General features: G+C 38.1%; 1 protein-coding gene across 2 annotated transcripts in view; it reads left to right on the top strand.

The window, feature by feature from the left end:
- RUFY3 (RUN and FYVE domain containing 3) overlaps positions 1-9,617 on the top strand; it is a gene marked incomplete at both ends in the record, with an annotated part of 75,793 nt that extends 66,176 nt beyond the window's left edge. For both annotated transcript variants that reach the window (XM_084233111.1, XM_084233112.1), the window contains 6 exons: positions 525-644; positions 1,923-2,022; positions 3,064-3,128; positions 5,911-5,938; positions 6,974-7,039; positions 9,474-9,617. In XM_084233111.1, the coding sequence (XP_084089237.1) occupies positions 525-644; positions 1,923-2,022; positions 3,064-3,128; positions 5,911-5,938; positions 6,974-7,039; positions 9,474-9,617 (523 nt within the window). The remainder of the gene's footprint in view (positions 1-524; positions 645-1,922; positions 2,023-3,063; positions 3,129-5,910; positions 5,939-6,973; positions 7,040-9,473) is intronic.
- Between the last annotated feature and the right edge of the window lie 8,507 nt (positions 9,618-18,124).

The following is an 18,124-nucleotide window of genomic DNA, read 5'->3' as shown; positions in this document are numbered from 1 at the left end:
GTAAAATATCTAATGGTTTAATGTAATTTGTGGTTTATGGAAAGGACCAGAAAAATGTTCTCATTCCGCATAAGAAGGTAGTTGCCCATTTGCAAGTTCTAGTTATGTGTGTAAACAAAATTTTAAAGTACCAAACTTACTAGGAAATAAAAACAAAAAAGTGATTTTAACTTTAATTACTGTGTACTTGAGGTTGGATTTGGATATGGATTTTCTAAAAGTGATGTTTTATTGTTTATCATCTAATGGCTGTAAACTGTAGTACTAGAATAAAAAAAAAAAAATGGAAAATCAACTTTTCCTCTGCCTGGTTCACCTTCATCTTGCTTTTCTTTAGAATTTGTTTTTTTTCCATCTTTCCCCCTCCATAATTGCTTCCCCTGTGTCCTTTAAAGTTTTTTTTTTCTCCTCTCTGCCTCTCCATGCCTTCTTCCTTGGGTTGTCTTATTTTGTGTTGTGAACTTGGTCTTCCTCCCCACCATAGCTTTTGTTTTTTATCACAAGTTCATGTGGCTCACATCCAGATTGCACCAGGCTGAGCGAGGCCGCCAGTCGGCTGAGTTGGACAACCGTCTCTTCAAGCAGGACTTTGGAGATAAGATCAACAGTCTGCAGTTGGAAGTGGAGGAGCTCACCAGGCAGCGGTGAAGAGGGGCGGCTTGAGGCGACAGGGTGGTCATGGGTAATTCAAAACCTGGGCAATGAGAGAAGGCAGCCTCACTACTTCCAACCATCTCCATTCTGTCTTTGCAATGTCCTTTCTCTGGAATTAAAATTTAGGAGGTTTTATATACTTCAGCATTCCCCCAATCTTACCGATACCCTTTATAAACATTGAATTAGGAAAATAGAACCCAACGTCCCAGATCAATAAGAAATAAGAGAATTCATGCGTAGCTTCACACTAAAAATATAATTTCCTGAATTCTTACAGTGTTCCAGATTTTTTTTAAGATTATTTATTTTTGTATAGAAGAATTGGGGTGTAGGTCAGAGGTGCAGAGAGTGAGAGGATTTACCAGAGACAGTGGGAAGCAGTGGACGAGACAGGAGAGGTCTGCTGCGCCATGTGCGTTAGCTCCCTGTCTGGACATAGAATTCAGGCCACTTCAGTGGGCCATTGCGGTGGTAGCATTGAGACATGACCCCCAGGGCACCAGGGAGGCCCATGCCAGATATTTTACTAAGCACTTCACATATATTCTCTCCTAACATCTTCCTATCAGCCCTATTAGTTGATATCTTATTATCAGTACTGGAGATGAAATTAAAGTTAGAGGAGATAAATTTGTCCAAAATCACACAATTAAGCTGATAAAAAGCCATACTAATTTGAAAGCACATCTCTGACTCCAAGACCTTAATCCTTCTTCCATATTATTTCTCAAATGAGATTCAATTATATGCTGAAGTCACCGGCTTAAACAAACAGAACTTTGTTGTTGGATATAAAAACATAGTTACTAAGGACAGTAGAGATCGAGGACTGAATATATACCTATAAAGAGAGACCATCTAATTGATATGAAGTGAGACTATAGTGCTGGTACTTTCATACTGAATCTTGCCCAAAATTTACAAGTATTTTATTTCAGTTACAGTAAATTCTATTAATTGTCATTCAGATGACCACAATCCTTCATTAATAGTTAATATAAAATATTGATATTCAGAGTAATGATTCTCAGGCACTGGGAGATCCTAAAGTGCACCCTTAGTCATGCAAGAAAGATTAAATATGTATGTATTTTAGACTGGTTCTGTTGTATTTAGTGCTTGAAAACCTGGTTGCCCATATGTACCTGATAACTTTCTGTGGATCAAGAATTAAAACTTAATTACTGAACTTTTTAAGAGTTGGCATTCTTCAGCAGAATATATCAAAATCCCAAGTTTTCATCATTTTCTCTCACCTATCCCAGGAACCAGCTTGAGGTAGAACTAAAACAGGAAAGAGGGAAAAGGTTACAAAACAACAGGAACATCCCTGGAAAGGGTTCCCAGAAGCCAGAACCCAAAACGGTAATATTTATTCCCGTGTTCTTTTACTTCATTTTCAGAGAGTTTTCTGGAACACATACTTAATTGCAGTGGCCTTGAATATGTAGACAGTAGAGATGGAGTTAAACATTTGAACATTTGCTTCTGAGTCTCCCTTTAATATATGCTAACTTGACTTCTTTTGGAAAGGGGCATTTTTAACAACCTGATTTCCAGTAATCCTCTTATCCCTTTCAGTTTGTTAAGTAAGAATCATTAATTTGGCACCTTAACAAAATATCTTTCTTGGACTTCTACTGGTTGATTTTTTTTAATAATATGGCATAGTGAATCTTACTTACAATCTTGGTCTATCTTACCCCAATTTTCCAGTGAGGTCTTAAGTTTCTCAGTCTTGAATTACCTTGTAATGGGATTTCCAAGGGGGCAATTATTGTTCTGATGAGCCTTTCTTGATTCTTGAGTAATTTAAAAACATAATGTACTTTTGGAAGCTAATGGGCAATAATTAATGGTAGGCAACTGCTTGCGAGCCTAAGAGCACTGGTGGCATGCAGTGTAAGCCTTTATATTGATCTTTCAGAATAAAGAAAACTCCAGTTACCTAGGCTGTAGAAGTTGTGACTGAGTATCCAGAGGGTTACAATCTGCTCTTTATGGCCATTCTTGGTTTTACCATTTCCAGAGCTCCGTTAGAAAATTATTTTTTTAATTTAATATATTTTAAGATATGTTGTTAAAATATATTTACTAAGAAGTAACCGATAATTTGAGCCCATTTTTTGAGTAAATAGGATACATTCTGAATTTCATTTGGATCCCCAGAATTTAAAAAAATGTCTGCTCTGAAAATCACCTATTGCAAACTCTATCAGAATAATTTATTAAGAAACTTCTTAGAACAAAGAGTGAGGAAGAACTTGGAAGTTTAAATTCCTTCCCTAATTAAAAAAAGCTATTTATGTTTATATTCACACTGAGACAATACAGAAGAAAATGTCTGCAATTTTATCATTGTTTAGCATTTGAATAATTAATAAACTGGGTATTTTCTTTTGGCAGGATGGAAAGCACAGAATTCAAGAGGAAAATGTTAAACTAAAAAAGCCCTTGGAAGAAAGCCACAGGTATCTGTTGATAAAGTATTAACTAAGATACTAAATTATTTTGGGAAAGAGGGAGCTTTTGATATACATTGGCCGTGACACACACTAACACTGATTTGTAACATCAGTATTCCAGAAGGACATTTTGAAAGAGAACTGAAAAATAATAAATCAGAAACACACAGTAAACCAAACCCATTTCGTGCATTCCAGAAGAAAGACAGGTGATCAGGCTATCCTCTGACTCTACATGGGTAATCCTTACACTCAACATCATCACTTCAGAGATTACTTTTAATCTTTACTGGATTGGTATCATAGGATAATGATGCAAAAGTCATACCACCTCACAGGTTCTTAAATGTACTTGAGTAAGACTTGTTTCTTTCTATATGCTAAATAAAAGGCAGCTATGTTTAAATGAATACTCCAGTTTGCTTATTTCCTTTCTTTTAAGGATCTTAAACAGCTTAACTTATATTCTTTTTCCTTTAACTCTTTTTATCTTATCTGCTCACTAGGAAGAACATAGGATTATTTCAACATAAGTTGATTTAAGGCATTAATTTATTAGCAGATGAGAATATAAAAAAAAAGATTACATAGTGTCCCTGCTTTTGAAAATGAAAGAGGCAAAACTATATCATATTCTGGAAAAGGCAATACCATGGAAACAGCAGCTGCCAGGGCCTCGAAGGTATTGACAGATGGATAGGCAGAGCACGTAGGGTTGTTTTAGGACAGTGGAAATACTATCTAAGATAGAGTAATACATACATGTCACCATACATTTGTACGAATCTATAATATGTACACCACCAAAAATGAATCCTAAAGTACACTATGGACTTTGTCACTGTCATGTCAATAATAGTTTATTGGGGGCCTCCCTGGTGGCGCAAGGGGTTAAGACACAACCTATGAAGCTAACCGCAGCCACTGCAGCACGAGTTTGATCCCTAGCCAGGGAGCTGCCCACATGGCACAGCAGACCTCTCCTGACTTACCCGCTACTCCCCTCAGCAGTGTATTTCAGTCAGTCTACCTGTTCTGTTCCCCACTCTGTCTCTGGTGGATCCTCTCACCACCCGCACCTCTGGCCTGTACCCCCATTCTTGTATGCATAAATAAATACATCTTTTAAAAAAAAATAATAGTTTATTAGTTTTAACAGAGGTACTACTCTGGTACTAATGTTGATGTGGGGAACAGAGTATGTGGGAAATCTCTGTACTTTATGCTCAGTTTGGCTGTAAACCTAAAACTGCTCTAAAAATGTCTATTATAATAACAAAAATAAGGTTAATAATGAACACGGAAGGATTTTGACTGTGTATTTTTGGCACTCTGACCGATTCAGACTTTGGCCTTAAGGATGATGTAGCACGTCATCTGGAGCAAAAGTGGCTGCTGGAAAAGATACATTACACAGCCCAGCACATAGGCTGTTTATGCAGGCATTTAGCCTAAACAGCACTTCCTTGCCTCCCAAAGCTTTAAAGTTTACTTCCAAAGAGTATAATCTGATTCAGAACTACCTTGAAATATAGCATATATAACAGTACAGTTCAGCATGGGCCATGAAGAGAATTAGAAAGGCCATAAAATTAATGTGGGTGCCTTTCAAGGTTAGCCTAGTTCCACACTCAAATCAAGCCCTTTATAAACAATTAAGATTGTCTTACATGCCAGGTTCTGATTTAGACCCTGGGAATATAAAACAATGCTGCCATGTATCTATATTGTGTTTCATCTTCATCATCTCCTTGCAAATTTAATTCTTCTTTTAAAAGTGTAATCATCTATCATACTTGACAGGCGAAGAAGCAGGAGCACAAAAGAAGTTCAGTGGCATACACAGGTTGCCTCTACTTACAGTGTTTTCTGTTTTTAAGCTGTCTCTGCATGCCATAACAGCTGCTTCCAGGGCTGATTCTGTCCAGAACTGCAATCCTAAAATGGAAGCTTCCTGGGATTGTGGTCCAAAAACAACTGAAAACCTGGCCTCACTGCCATTTAGCTGAGAATTGGAAGCATATTAGATCTGTGGTGCATTTTCCTCAGACCTGGAAGTCAACTTTGCATCTCTTCTTCTTTAGCTCAACTTCACATTTTAATGATACCTGGGAAAGGGGACTAATTAATACATAACATGATAATGGGTAGCTTCCTATAATAATAGATCAGAAACAATAACTCTTAAATAACTCTTAAAACATACCACATGGGCCACTGGATAGGGAAACAAAGAATATTTTCACGGCAGTAAAAGGAAATGTACAATAGAACTTCTACTCTTTTTTTTTTTTCAAATAAGAATTTTATTTAAAGAGTTATTTATTTATGCATACAAGAACGGGGGTACAGGCCAGAGGTGCGGGGGTGAGAGGATTCACCAGAGACAGAGTGGGGAACAGAACAGGCAGACAGATGAAATACACTACTGAGGGGAGCAGCAGGCGAGGCAGAAGAGGTCTGTTTCACCCTGTGGGTTGCTCCTTGGCCTGCTGGGGATCGAACTTGTGCTGCAGAGGTTGCAGATTGCTTCATAGTGCGGTGCTTAGCCCCTTGCACCACCAGGGAGGCCCCAACCCCCTAATCTGTTTTTAAATACGAAACCATGTAGGCCAAGGATCTGGTAATTGATTTAACAACCAAATTTTTCTATCCTCTATGGTCAAGATTAACAATTATATTGGTCCCAGCAACGTAAAAGAACCATGATACTGCTTTTTCTGAGCTTTTGGAAGTTATGAATCAAATTATGTTACTGTTTGTTACTGTCTTAAATTTTCTGTTGTAGGCTGCAGTCCCACCCTATGGATGGACAGGTAACTGAATCTACTGTTCTCAAAATTTTTATATGAATAATGTAGTTGGCTATACTATGCCTAGAACTAAATTAGGCAGCAGGGGAAGTAGCTAAATGTGTTTAAGTAGTTTACTAATAAAACAAAACTTCTGACTTCCTATTTAAAATTCTCTTTCACAAACTGTGAGATCCAAGAGAGCTCACTGTGCCTCTTTCCTCTAGTTTTCCCTTATATAAAATGGAGAGGGAAAATACTCATTGATCATCTAGAAATAAGCAGACATAAATGCTTGTAAAATGCTTCACAAACTTAATAGTATACGACAACTCACTGAGGAAAACAACAAGTGTTAGTACGTGTTGGTCACACCTGTTATTTATCTACTAAGATAGAAGATGAAACCTATTGCTTTCTGTTTTCAATGGTAAAGTAAGCCAAGAGAGATGGGTTACTTTTAACTTTTTACTTTATACATAAATACTTGAATTTTCTTTTTATAATAAAATCACATTATTTTATTAAAAATTTAAAGAACTCCAACAAAATGATACAATGATTTGAGTCATTAATTAAAGTCATGGGATTGTATGTGATTGGTTTTTTTCATTTTCTAAATAGCCCACATTGGTTATGTTAATGTTGTAACTAAAAAGTAAATGTTATGGGGGCCTCCCCGGTGGCGCAGCGGTTGAGCGCTGGGTTGCGAGGCTGCCCGCCGCCTCTGCGGTGCCGGTTCGATCCCCGCCTGCTCCCCGGCCACCGGTGGAGGGTCCCACATGGCGCGCAGACCTCCCCTGCCGCCCACTGCTCCCCTCAGCAGTGTACTTCGGTCCCTCTGCCTGCTCTGATCCCCGCTCTGGCTTGGTGAATTCTCTCACCCTCCCGCGCTTCTGACTGTACCCAGTGCATGTACAAACAAACAAATAAATAAATAAAATAAAAATGCATGCCCCTTTTAAAAAATAAATAAAATAAAAATGTTAAAAAAAGTAAATGTTATGAAAGTAATATTTTGGAGCTAAGGTAAGCTAACTGGCTTATTATGTGGCTTAGGACCAACTACTGCTGAAAAAGCCACAGATGTGTCAGCTATGCCAGGAAGATGGCAGCCTAACACAGGTAAGGGTGGTAAGAAATGAATGGGTTCTTCATAGGAATGTCTTTATACACTAGTGTCTTCCGGTAATATACACTTTGTTGTGTACTGCAGAATGAGGAGAAAGGCAAAAAGAGCAATTATTTATTGTGTACCTATTCTTTTTCATAGAAAGTCATGCCATTAAATCCCCATTAAAATAAACATAACGCCTCCCTGGTGGTACAAGGGGTTAAGTCTCAGCACACCAGCCACTGCAGCATGAGTTCAAACCCTAGCCAGGGAGCTAACCACATGGCGTGGCAGACCTCTCCTATCTCACCCAATGCTCCCTTCAGCAGTGTACTTCAGTGGATCTGCCTGTTCTGTTCCCCACTCTGTCTCTGGTGAATCCTCTCTCACCTGCACCTCTGGCCTACACCCCAGCTCTTGTATGCATAAATAAAAATAAATTTTTTAAATAAATATAGGGAATTTAAAATAATTATAAATTTCTATATATTCAGTGCCTGCTCTGTGGAATGCGCTATTCCATGTACCGAAGAAAGAGTAGTAAATAAAGTGTAGACTAAGTCTCTGTTCTTGTGAAGCTTATATCCTCTGTACCAGCATTTTATAAATGAAGAACCTTGGACTAAGATGTTAAGTACATTTCCTGAAAATACTCAGATAATTAAAATCCAGATCCAACTTGACTTTGGCTCCAAAGCCTAATTCCTTCCAGTACTCCACTTAGAGCAGGTAAGATTGGATGAAAATAGGATCTTTGAAATATTTGGGGGAACAACCACTGAGAGGAAAGTGAGTTCCCCCTACTAGATCTTGTTTTTGCCACAGATCCTCAAAGGTCTCTGCCTGATGAGTACCTTGCCAGTTTGCTCTCCTAAAGTGGGCGGAGTGAAGGAAGCATTCTGAAAAAATAAATGCCTTTGAGAACCAGAATTACACCTTGCTCACAGTAGTACCTCCCATCATCTAAGAAAGTACCTAATAGTTAATGCTTTGGAAATGTTATGCACAAATGGCTATGAGAAACAAGTGCTGGAAAAGAAAAGGAAATGTACTTACGTTCTTGATTACAACCTGTATGCCATCATTTGTGATCATACTGAATTTCAACAAGCAAAATTATAATATGACCTAGTCCAAGATAGCAGCCAGATGACAGATCAACTGCCTTCATAGAAGTAGAAATGTTTCAAAGTAGAAGAAACTGCTAATTCTAACTTTGCTATGCCATGCAAAGTAATTGCAGTCTATCACAAGAAAATTCCTTCTAGGCATTCAAATAAATGTCCCCTATTCCACTGCATCTTTAAGATGATGAATTGTTTGTGAGAAAGTGGCATTTTCTAATAGGAGATTATTCTTCTCAGCATTTATAGAGGGACTCTTGAAGCTCTGTATGCATCACCCATCACAGTCTTACCAGTGACACTTTAATAATGACCCTATGCTGTCAAGCTTCTTGGCCATGGAAGATTCAAAATGTTTAATCAATGGGCTAATTTCTCCCATAAACAGAATGCCGGCAGTGGTAATCCTGCTATACTGATATCCCAAAACATGTGCTTATAGAGCGTCACAGAAAAGCACTAAGCACATCAGTGTATTAGGAATTACACTTCCAGTTCATGCTCAGCAAATCTTTATCATTTTTTGAGATAATGTCGATTTACAACACTGTAATTTAGAGAAACAGGTTCACACCTCTTTGATGTATATTACCACACCATGCCCACCACCAGCGCATCCAGTTGTCCTCCATCGTAGTCCATTAGAATATCAGAATGTTTCTCTAACTGCTCTTAACTAAAATTGTCTGTATTTAAAAAGTGTATCTTTTTTTTTAAGATTTCTTTATTTATGCATACAAGAACTGGGGTCCAGGCCAGAGGTACAGGGAGGGAGTATGAGAGGATTCACCAGAGTGGGGAACAGACCAGGCAGATTGACTGAAATACACTGCTGAGGGAAGCAGCGGACGAATCAGGAGAGGTCTGAGGTCTGCTGTACCGTGTGAGGATATCCCTGGGCAGGGATCAAACTCAGGTTGCAGTGGTTGTGGACAGCCTCATAGGATGCGTCTTAACCCCCTGCACCACCAGGGAGGCCCCTCAGCAAATTTTTTAATTTTAGATTGGTCTCCCAATCCATTGCCTGCTTTATTTGGAGTATGCTTAGGTATTTACAAACTAACAGAATTAGATCACCTAAAAGTGAACACAAGTATGTATTCCAAAAGATAACTTATATACCGTCTGTTCTTTCGAATTCTGTGGCTCTGCTTCTTTGTAGACAGAGATTGTATTTGGTTAGTTACTGTCTGGAACATAGAACCATCAGTCACTACTTGATGAGACGTTGAGTATTTACTGTATTTGCCCTTTTCTATCCCATGCACCCTTATATTTTGCCCTTTTAATATCGCCACCTGACATCCTCTTCTCCTTACAGAATGTGTGTAAGAACTGCAGAGGAGCCTTCTGTAATGCCTGTTCAACAAACGAACTGCCACTTCCTTCAAGTATTAAGCCTGAGCGAGTGTGCAATCCCTGTCACAAACATCTGATGAAACAATATTCCACTAGTCCATCGTAAGACTGAAGGCCAACACCTAGACCAAAATGTCTGTTAGGTATCAGGATCCCCTAGAGTACAGAACTTAGAATCAACTCAAAGAGTTGATAGGAATGATTTAAATAAACCAGGTCCATCCAGGGAGAAAAAGCAGTGGTTGGGGGTGTTGGAAATTTTGCTCATTTCCTACTGACTGTATGAATAAAGGTTACTCAGTTGAGCCTCTCTCTTCTAAATCTAAGCAACCCCACACTGAAGTTTATTTGATAACATAACTTTGGAGGAACTATTCATTTTTATGAGTAGTGATGATAATACTGGAGTGGATATAGTAGGAGAGGGTCTAAGCATGTAAGAAAAAAAAGAATTATAATCTCCCTGTTAACATTTGTGACGTCAAGAGTGAAAAGATTAATATTAACTGAGATCAAGATGACATATTACATATCTTCCCAGGTGCTGCTAGACATAAACACTTTCCTCACCTCACTACCTACCTCTTTAAAGTATCTCTACCAAACTGTGAACCCAGACTCAGGGAAAGGAAATTATATAGTAATATAAATTCTGAATGTACTTAAAACAACACTGTAATATATTATAATTTCAGTGCCTGGTCTTGGCCTGCAAGTGCTTTCATTATCAAAAGAAACACTTGCCCTTTTTCCACTTAAAAACTTCAAAAGTAATCTGTTGTTTTCAGAATCTCTTCCTACAAAGTAAGCCAACTCTTACCCAGACCCCACCTTCCTCTCCAAGTCATGATGGAAACTGTGAGTTTAAAGATAGGGTTTGACTTATGGATAGGAAGTACTGAAAATAAAGCTAACAAAATAAGTCAGGTGTAGAGTAAAATTAATTTGTTATGGCTAAGAATGGTTAGAATATGTAGTTTTTGAACAAGGAATCCCTTACTCTGAGCCAAGCATTAGAACAGGTAGATGTCTAGCTTGTTTGATTCCAATTAAGACGTAAAAAGATAAGATTTTGTAACTGGTGCAGAATTCTGGGGTGGAAAGATGGTATTTGATCAAGCCTGTCTCCTGGAAATGGTTTACAGCCTGGGAAAGAGTTGTTATGAAGTTGAGTTTTCAGAGTACTAGGGAAAAATAAAATAATACTCCTAGCCTAGTTTGTTGTCTTTCTTTGTCTTTAAATAATTTGTGTGTGACTCTTTATTCTCCTGGTTTTTTTATGTACATGTACTTGCCAATATAATATGTAACAGCACTATTCTGGGTGCTATAGATAATGTGGGGAATTAATCTAAATTAACAAGTTTTTTAATTAGTTTAGAATTGAAAAGTGGCAACTGTGCATAGAATGCGGAATAAGCCACTTGAGAAGTTCATTATGAATTGCACGTAAGCTATTTAGCCTTTTAAAAAAAAAAAAAAGCCCCAAAATCTCTGGTTATTGGTGCTGTTAGCTACCCCACAAAAACCACTTACAATAGGGCCTCCCCGGTGGCGCAGCGGTTGAGCACTGGGTTGCGAAGCTGCCCGCAGCCTCTGCAGCGCAGGTTCGATCCCCGGCTGCTCCCCGGCCACCGGAGGAGGGTCCCACATGGCGCGCAGACCTCTCCTGCCGCCCGCTGCTCCCCTCAGCAGTGTACTTCGGTCCTTCTGCCTGCTCTGCTCCCCACCCTGGCTCTGGTGAATTCTCTCACCCTCCCGCGCTTCTGACTGTACCCAGTGCATGTATAAACAAATAAATAAAACATGCCTCAAAAAAAAAAAAAAAACCACTTACAATATCAAAAATGAGATTACAAGGAATAAACTTTAGAGGCAAAAATCTTATATACTGAAGACCACAAAACATTACCAAAAGAAATTAGAGATACTAACAGATACGCCATGTTCATGAGTTAGAAGACTGCACATCATTAAGTTGTGAGCTATATCCAAAGTGAGCTACAGATTCAATGTAATCTCTAAATTCATGTAGAAATTTAAGGGGCCCTCATACTTCCTGATTGCAAAATTATTATAAAGCAAATCATAGTATGGTATTTGGTTTACAAACAATACAAACTAGAAAGCCTAGAAATAAACACTCACATGATGTGGACAAGTAATTTTTGACAAGGGTGCCAGGATCAATGGAGAAAGGACAATCTTCAAGAATCAGTGTTAGGAAAACTGAATACCCATATTCAAAGAAAATGAACACTTACATAAAAATCAAGATGGGTCAAAGAGCTAGAACTGTAAAACTCTTTGAAGAGTTTCTGGATTTGGCAATGACTTGTAAAGACATCAAAAAGCACAGGCAAAAAAAATAGGTTGGAGCTCATCAAACATGTATAAAACGACACTATCTCAGTGGGAAAGTAACCCAAGGAATGAGATAAAATGAAGTTTTGATACCAAATATATAAAGAACTAGGACTCAAGAAAACTCAAAGATGTATTGCCAACTCGGTGAAGACATTAGCTAGTTTTGTATGACAAATCTTTGTAATCCTGTCAATTTACCAAATCAGAAAGCAAGCATCTGACAAGCACATTTTCTACACCAAGAATAGAAGACGAGGCCCTCCCCAGTGACACAGCGGTTGAGCGCTGGGTTGCGAAGCTGCCCGCGGCCTCTGCAGCGCCGGTTCGATCCCTGGCTGCTCCCCAGCCACTGGAGGAGGGTCCCACATGGCGCGCAGACCTCTCCTGCCGCCCACTGCTCCCCTCAGCAGTGTACTTCAGTCTTTCTGCCTGCTCTGCTCCCTGCTCTGGCTCTGGTGAATTCTCTCACCCTCCCGCACTTCTCACTATACCCAGTGCTTGTATAAATAATAAATCTTAAAAAAGGAATAGAAGACAAGGGCCTCCCCTGGTGCAGTGGTTGAGCGCTGGGCTGCGAAGATGCTCGCAGCCTCTGCAGCGACAGTTCGATCCCCGGCCGCTGGCAAGGGTCCCACATGGCAGGACAGACCTCTCCTGCCGCGCCAACTGCTCCCTTCAGCAGTGTATCGTCAGTCTGCCAGTTCTGTTCCCCGCTCTAGCTCTGGTGAATTCTCTCACCCTCCCGCGCTTCTGACTGTACCCAGTGCTTGTAGAAATAAATAATCCTAAAAAAAAGAAGACGGGGCAGCACTCAGTCTGCCCAACTGTGACTATGCAGGTGCCTCTTTTCACCAACTCTCCCTCTGCAGGGCAGCAGCCTTCCTGCCTGCAACCATGCAGGCCTTTTGTAGCAAACCTGTCCCTTCTGGAGCTGCTCTTCATGCCCGCTTGTGTCTATGCAAGCGTCCTTAACTGTTTTACCCCTTCCCTAATTAAACCTGCCCTTTAAAAATATATGTAAAAAAAAAAAAGGCGGCTGGGGGGGCTCCCTCATGGTGCAAGGGGTTAATTAAACACAGCACTGTGAAGCTATCCGCAGCCTCTACAGCATGAGTTCGATTCCCCAGCCAACCAGGGACCTACCCACATGGCGCACCAGACCTCTCCTGTCTTGCCCACTGCTCCCCTCAGCAGTGTATTTCACTAGATCCTCCTGTTCTGCTCCCCACCCTCTCTGGTGAGTCCTCTCACCCCCCAGCACCTCTGGCCTGTTCCCCAGTTCTTGTATGCACAAATAAATCTTAAAAAAAAAATGCTGAGTGAAACAAATACCTACCTCGTAATTCCGCTTATATTAAACTTTAGAATAGGCCAAACTAATCTTCAGTGAAAACAAAATCCTAAGAGGGAGAGAGGATATAGGAATTGACAGGGTTAAGAAATTTTCTGAGTATGATGGAAATGTTCCATAGCTTGCTGAAGATTTGGATTATATGGCTGTACATCAAAACTAATTCAGGGTCCTCCCTGATGGAACAGGGGTTAAAGTCTCAGCACTGTCAAGCTCCCTGATGGTGCAGGGGTTGAAAACTCAGCACTATCAAATTCCCTGATGGCGTAGGGGTTAAAGTCAATGCTATCAAGCTATTGCTAGCCACAGCAGCATGAGTTTGATCCCCGGCCAGGGAGCTAATCCACATGGCACAGAGACATCTTTCTTGCCTGCTGCTCTCCTCGGCAGTGTGTTTCAGTAGATGCACCTGTTCTGCTCCCCACTCTGTCCCTGGTGAACCCTCTCATCCCCCACACCTCTAGCCTGCACCCCAGTTCTACAAAACAAATATTTAAAAAAAAAAAAAAGATGCTGTCTTAGATTTGCTTTAATAATCAGGAGGTTAACCAGATGGGGAATATAGAAAAAAAGAGAAAGGGCATGAAAACAATTCACAGAAAAGGAAATTCAAATGCCCTTGAACATGAAAATAACACTACCTTGTAAGAGAATACTATAGGTTGCTTTTTTTTCACCTGTCAGATCAGCAAAGACTAAATTGCTAATGCACTGTTAGTGAGGTTATGGGTACTAGGTACTTGAATTTCTAAAGTGCAAACTAAGAAAAAACAAATTTTAGATATAAATTACAAGTGGACATATTCTAATTACTTACCTTTACAGAAAACGTACGTATGTACAAATGAAAAATGTATACAAGGTAATCCATTTAAGCATTAATGGCAAACGTCTGAGAACAATTTACATGTTCATTACTAAGGGACAGATTAAATTATGTGCAACATAGTGTAAAATTGTTTGAGTAAGAATTTGCATACTGATATAAGCTCTTTAGGATATAGTAAAAGAAAAACATACAGAATACTATGTATGGTATGCTAGAATTTATATTTTAAAATGAAATATATAGTAATATTTGCACATGTGTATCAATAAATGTTTACATCAGAAACTGAAAACAGTTGCCTGAGAAAGGGAAATAAGCAATAGAAGTATAGAATGGGAGACTGTTCACTGTATATGCCTTCATACTGCTTGAATTTTATCTCTTTCAAAAAATAAAATACAATTTAAAAGTTACCCCATTTTTAAAATAAGTCTTATGAACCATACCAAACCTTTCTAAATTCACTAAGAAAGCCAACCCAATTAAAAAAAAAAAAAATACAACAGGTGAAAGATCTGAAAAAGATACCCTGCCAAAGACAATATGCAACTGCAAATAAATACCTGGAAGGACGTTTCAGCATCTTGTGTCATTATGGGACTGCAAATTAAAACAAGATGCCACTACACATCTATTCAACTTGTTAAATTCAAAACATAACACAAAATGCTGGCAGGGAACTCATTCACTGCTGGCAGAAATGCAAAATGGTACAGCCACCTTAGAAGACCGCCTGGCAGTTTCTTACCAAATTAAATACAGTCATACCATATGATCTAGCAATCACGCTCCTTGGTATTTTCCCAAGAGTTTAAATCTTACGTACACAGCAAACCTACACAAGAATGGTTTATAGGAGCTTTATTCCCTCTCTACAAACTTCAGAGATTTTCTGATCTGCTAAATTCAGAAGAAAAATAATTCATTCTTACTATATTAGTGCAAATTTTTTTTCCAAAGCCTCTGAAATTTAGCCTGCATCAACTTTACTGCTGAGAAACCCCATTCTACTCTATAACACAGGTTCTTCCAGTTGAATGTGAATCCTTCCAAATAATTTAGGGGGGGAAATCTTAAAACAATGGAATGTTTTAAAGCATTAGATGAATAGAGTATAATATACAACCTGATAATTCTAATTGTTAACATTGCCTTATGATGTTTGAAAGTTGCTAAGAGTAGATCCAAAGAGTTCTCATCACAGGGAAAAAACACCTTTTTTTTGTACCTACAATATGATGGATGTCAAATAAATTCATCATGGTAACCATTTTACAACATATAGATCAAAACATGCTGTATACTTTAAACTTACACAGTACTGTACGTCTATTACATAAAAAACTGAGAAAAAATGAATAGGACATAACAAAAAATAAGTCTCCAAATGAGAATTTGCCAAGGACTATTTAGGGAAGAGGATGTCAACTGGGCATAGTGACTAATAAGCTGCGTCAACAAGCCCTCAAACATCACCTGCATGGGAGCGGTTTTCTCCTGCTTCTTGCTTAATCACAACGCAGTAGTAGTGAGGAAGAATGAGACCCTTATGCTCTCTAGCAAACTCGGTCTTCTTCCCACCTGGCAAGAGCCTTACTCAAGGCATAGAGAGAGACACTAGTTCTGCTTCATTCTCTAATTCAGTGTGTAGCTCAGATCACAATTTCAGCAATTTTCAGAAATTTCAGCAATTTCCTCCTTGGCACATGTGCTATTTATCAGAGTTCTTCCTTGCAATTCCTTGAAAAATAGTTGGACAAAGCAGGATTTGGGTAATCTAGCCGTAGACTCCAATTATGCTATTTTTGATAGTTTTACCATAAAGATTACAAAGACAAAAAAAGGACCTAAAAATATATAACAAAATTCACTGTTAATTACTTGTTTCAATAGCAAATGATACACAATCCAATTCTGTCAAACTTTAAGAGAAATGTGTCTTTGAATTGATAAAAAGACTTTTCTAGTATGTGCTTTCCTTCCTCCTCCAGCAACTGCACTGCCTTGTCAACAATCATTTGCTTACTAGCCTAAATTATGAGCAATAACATACTAAAGGGAAGAAAGTATATGAATTCCTAGGATCCACGAATAGCCTCCTTTTTACTGAGAACTCAGCCACTGAGTAGCAAGAAGATACACCCTTCAAGTTTACCCATTGCAGAACATTTTAATGCTCTTTCTTTTCCCAGAGATGTGCAAATGAAGACCATTAGCGTAAAACAAAGTAATTGCAAATGAATTAACTATTTACCAATCCCAATCTCAATTGACCCTATAAATTTTTTCCATAGCAAAATGAAAACCTACTGAGAAAAATAACATTCTAGTAGATTATACAGCCAGACACCAGTTCTCATAATTCAATACACTCAATCATTTATGAAAACATTTGCACCTTAGCAATAATACTGAAGATTAAGTTGGTTATGTTCTCACAGGATGATAAAAACACAACTGAAAATTAATCATTTCTTCTTATAATATAGGATTTGATATAATAAAAATATATTCAGTTGATTCACACATTCCAAAATAAATACTCTTAGGTAATCTTCAGCCTGAAACAAGCCTTCATTTATTGACTACTTACAGTACAGTGATTTCATATCTTAGCTGGTCATCAAAGATGGATATGTATTCAGTGAGAAAAGATAATCTCTCTTCTATATATCACCTTAGAAATATGGGTTAATTCAATTTAAGAACTAGAATTGCATCTCCTGGTAACTACATGGCAGTCGTCACCCTGAGAATAGGAACAAGGCAAAGAAAGTATACAGGACTTGGATTCTCCTACACAGGTGCACATAAAGTTAGTTTATTAACGACTACATTTTTAAGCCAGCCATTTTGATCCAATATTTAAATAACAAGCTGTTTAATATTAAAGCAGAAGTTACTGTCACAATGTGACATTAGTACAGCTTTTTCCATAAACCCTTCACACAATTATACATTAAATGCTATTTTTATTTAAGCAAGGCACCCCTACTTGTTCTAAAATACGGGATGTGCTACCCACCCCACTGAAAAAGCAAATGAGGAGACAGATTTTTTTCCTATCTAGAGCTGGTTTAAAATCAAGTGAAGCCATTAATGTCCTTCCCAGACAGGACTGTTTTGACATATCACTTCACAGTCTTGAAACTAACAAAACACCCTTATGGTTTACCCAAAAACAAATTACCAAAAAGGGGAGGGCAGACAACTTTTAAGTTGAAATTAGAATTTCCTCCGTAAGTATACAGGCACGAATGTTAAATACCTTTAACAAAAGTCTTAGAAAGGCAAACATTTTTGAAGACATAAAACTGCCAAACTGTTGCCATTTATACTAACCTGTTGGTATTTTTTCAATCTTTCTTTACCCTTTCTAAATAATCAAATACACCTAAAATTAAAAACTGTTCTGCCAAACCATATTGGTTCAAAGTTCTGAAACCTTTCATTGCTTTGGTGAGTATTTGGTTAAAATAAATCAGTACTTTATGCCATTAAGTTTTGCATTAGAGTTCTCAATTCATAAGCAAAAAACAAAACCTCACAAATAAATTTTTAAATGAGAGAAAGATTTTAAGGACAGCACTGAATAAAAATATGTAGTCTTCAATTGGGTAACATCCTTTATGAAAACAAATTTAATCATAAAAAATAAGGACCAGATTTTTTAATCAGATCTGGGATGATTTAAACAAAAATTTAAATTTGTGGCTTATTTCATAATCCCAAACTGAAATATTTCCTTTTTCTTTCTAAACAGTCCACTATGGAATTTTTCTTTGAAGCAATACCCCAAAACCCCAAAATTCTTTCTCTAGCAGTTGCTGCTAAAAATCTGGAACATTATATCCCATGTCCAAGAAAGATGTGCAAATGAAATGCTTCTTGCTTCATCCTAAAAACAAACAAAAAAAATGATGCACATTTACTTTAATGAAAAAGGACTGCTCGCATCATTTAAAATTAGTTTATTAGTTTAATTTTTTTATTTAGAGAAAGTTAATGTGAAGAAAATTACCTGTTAGTGTTTGCAGCACAGTATGAGGATAGTAATTTTCCATCA

This window comes from Talpa europaea (assembly GCF_964194135.1).
Source record: "Talpa europaea genome assembly, chromosome: 5".
Lineage (NCBI taxonomy): Eukaryota > Metazoa > Chordata > Mammalia > Eulipotyphla > Talpidae > Talpa > Talpa europaea.
This window is presented reverse-complemented; position numbering and strand designations above follow the sequence as displayed.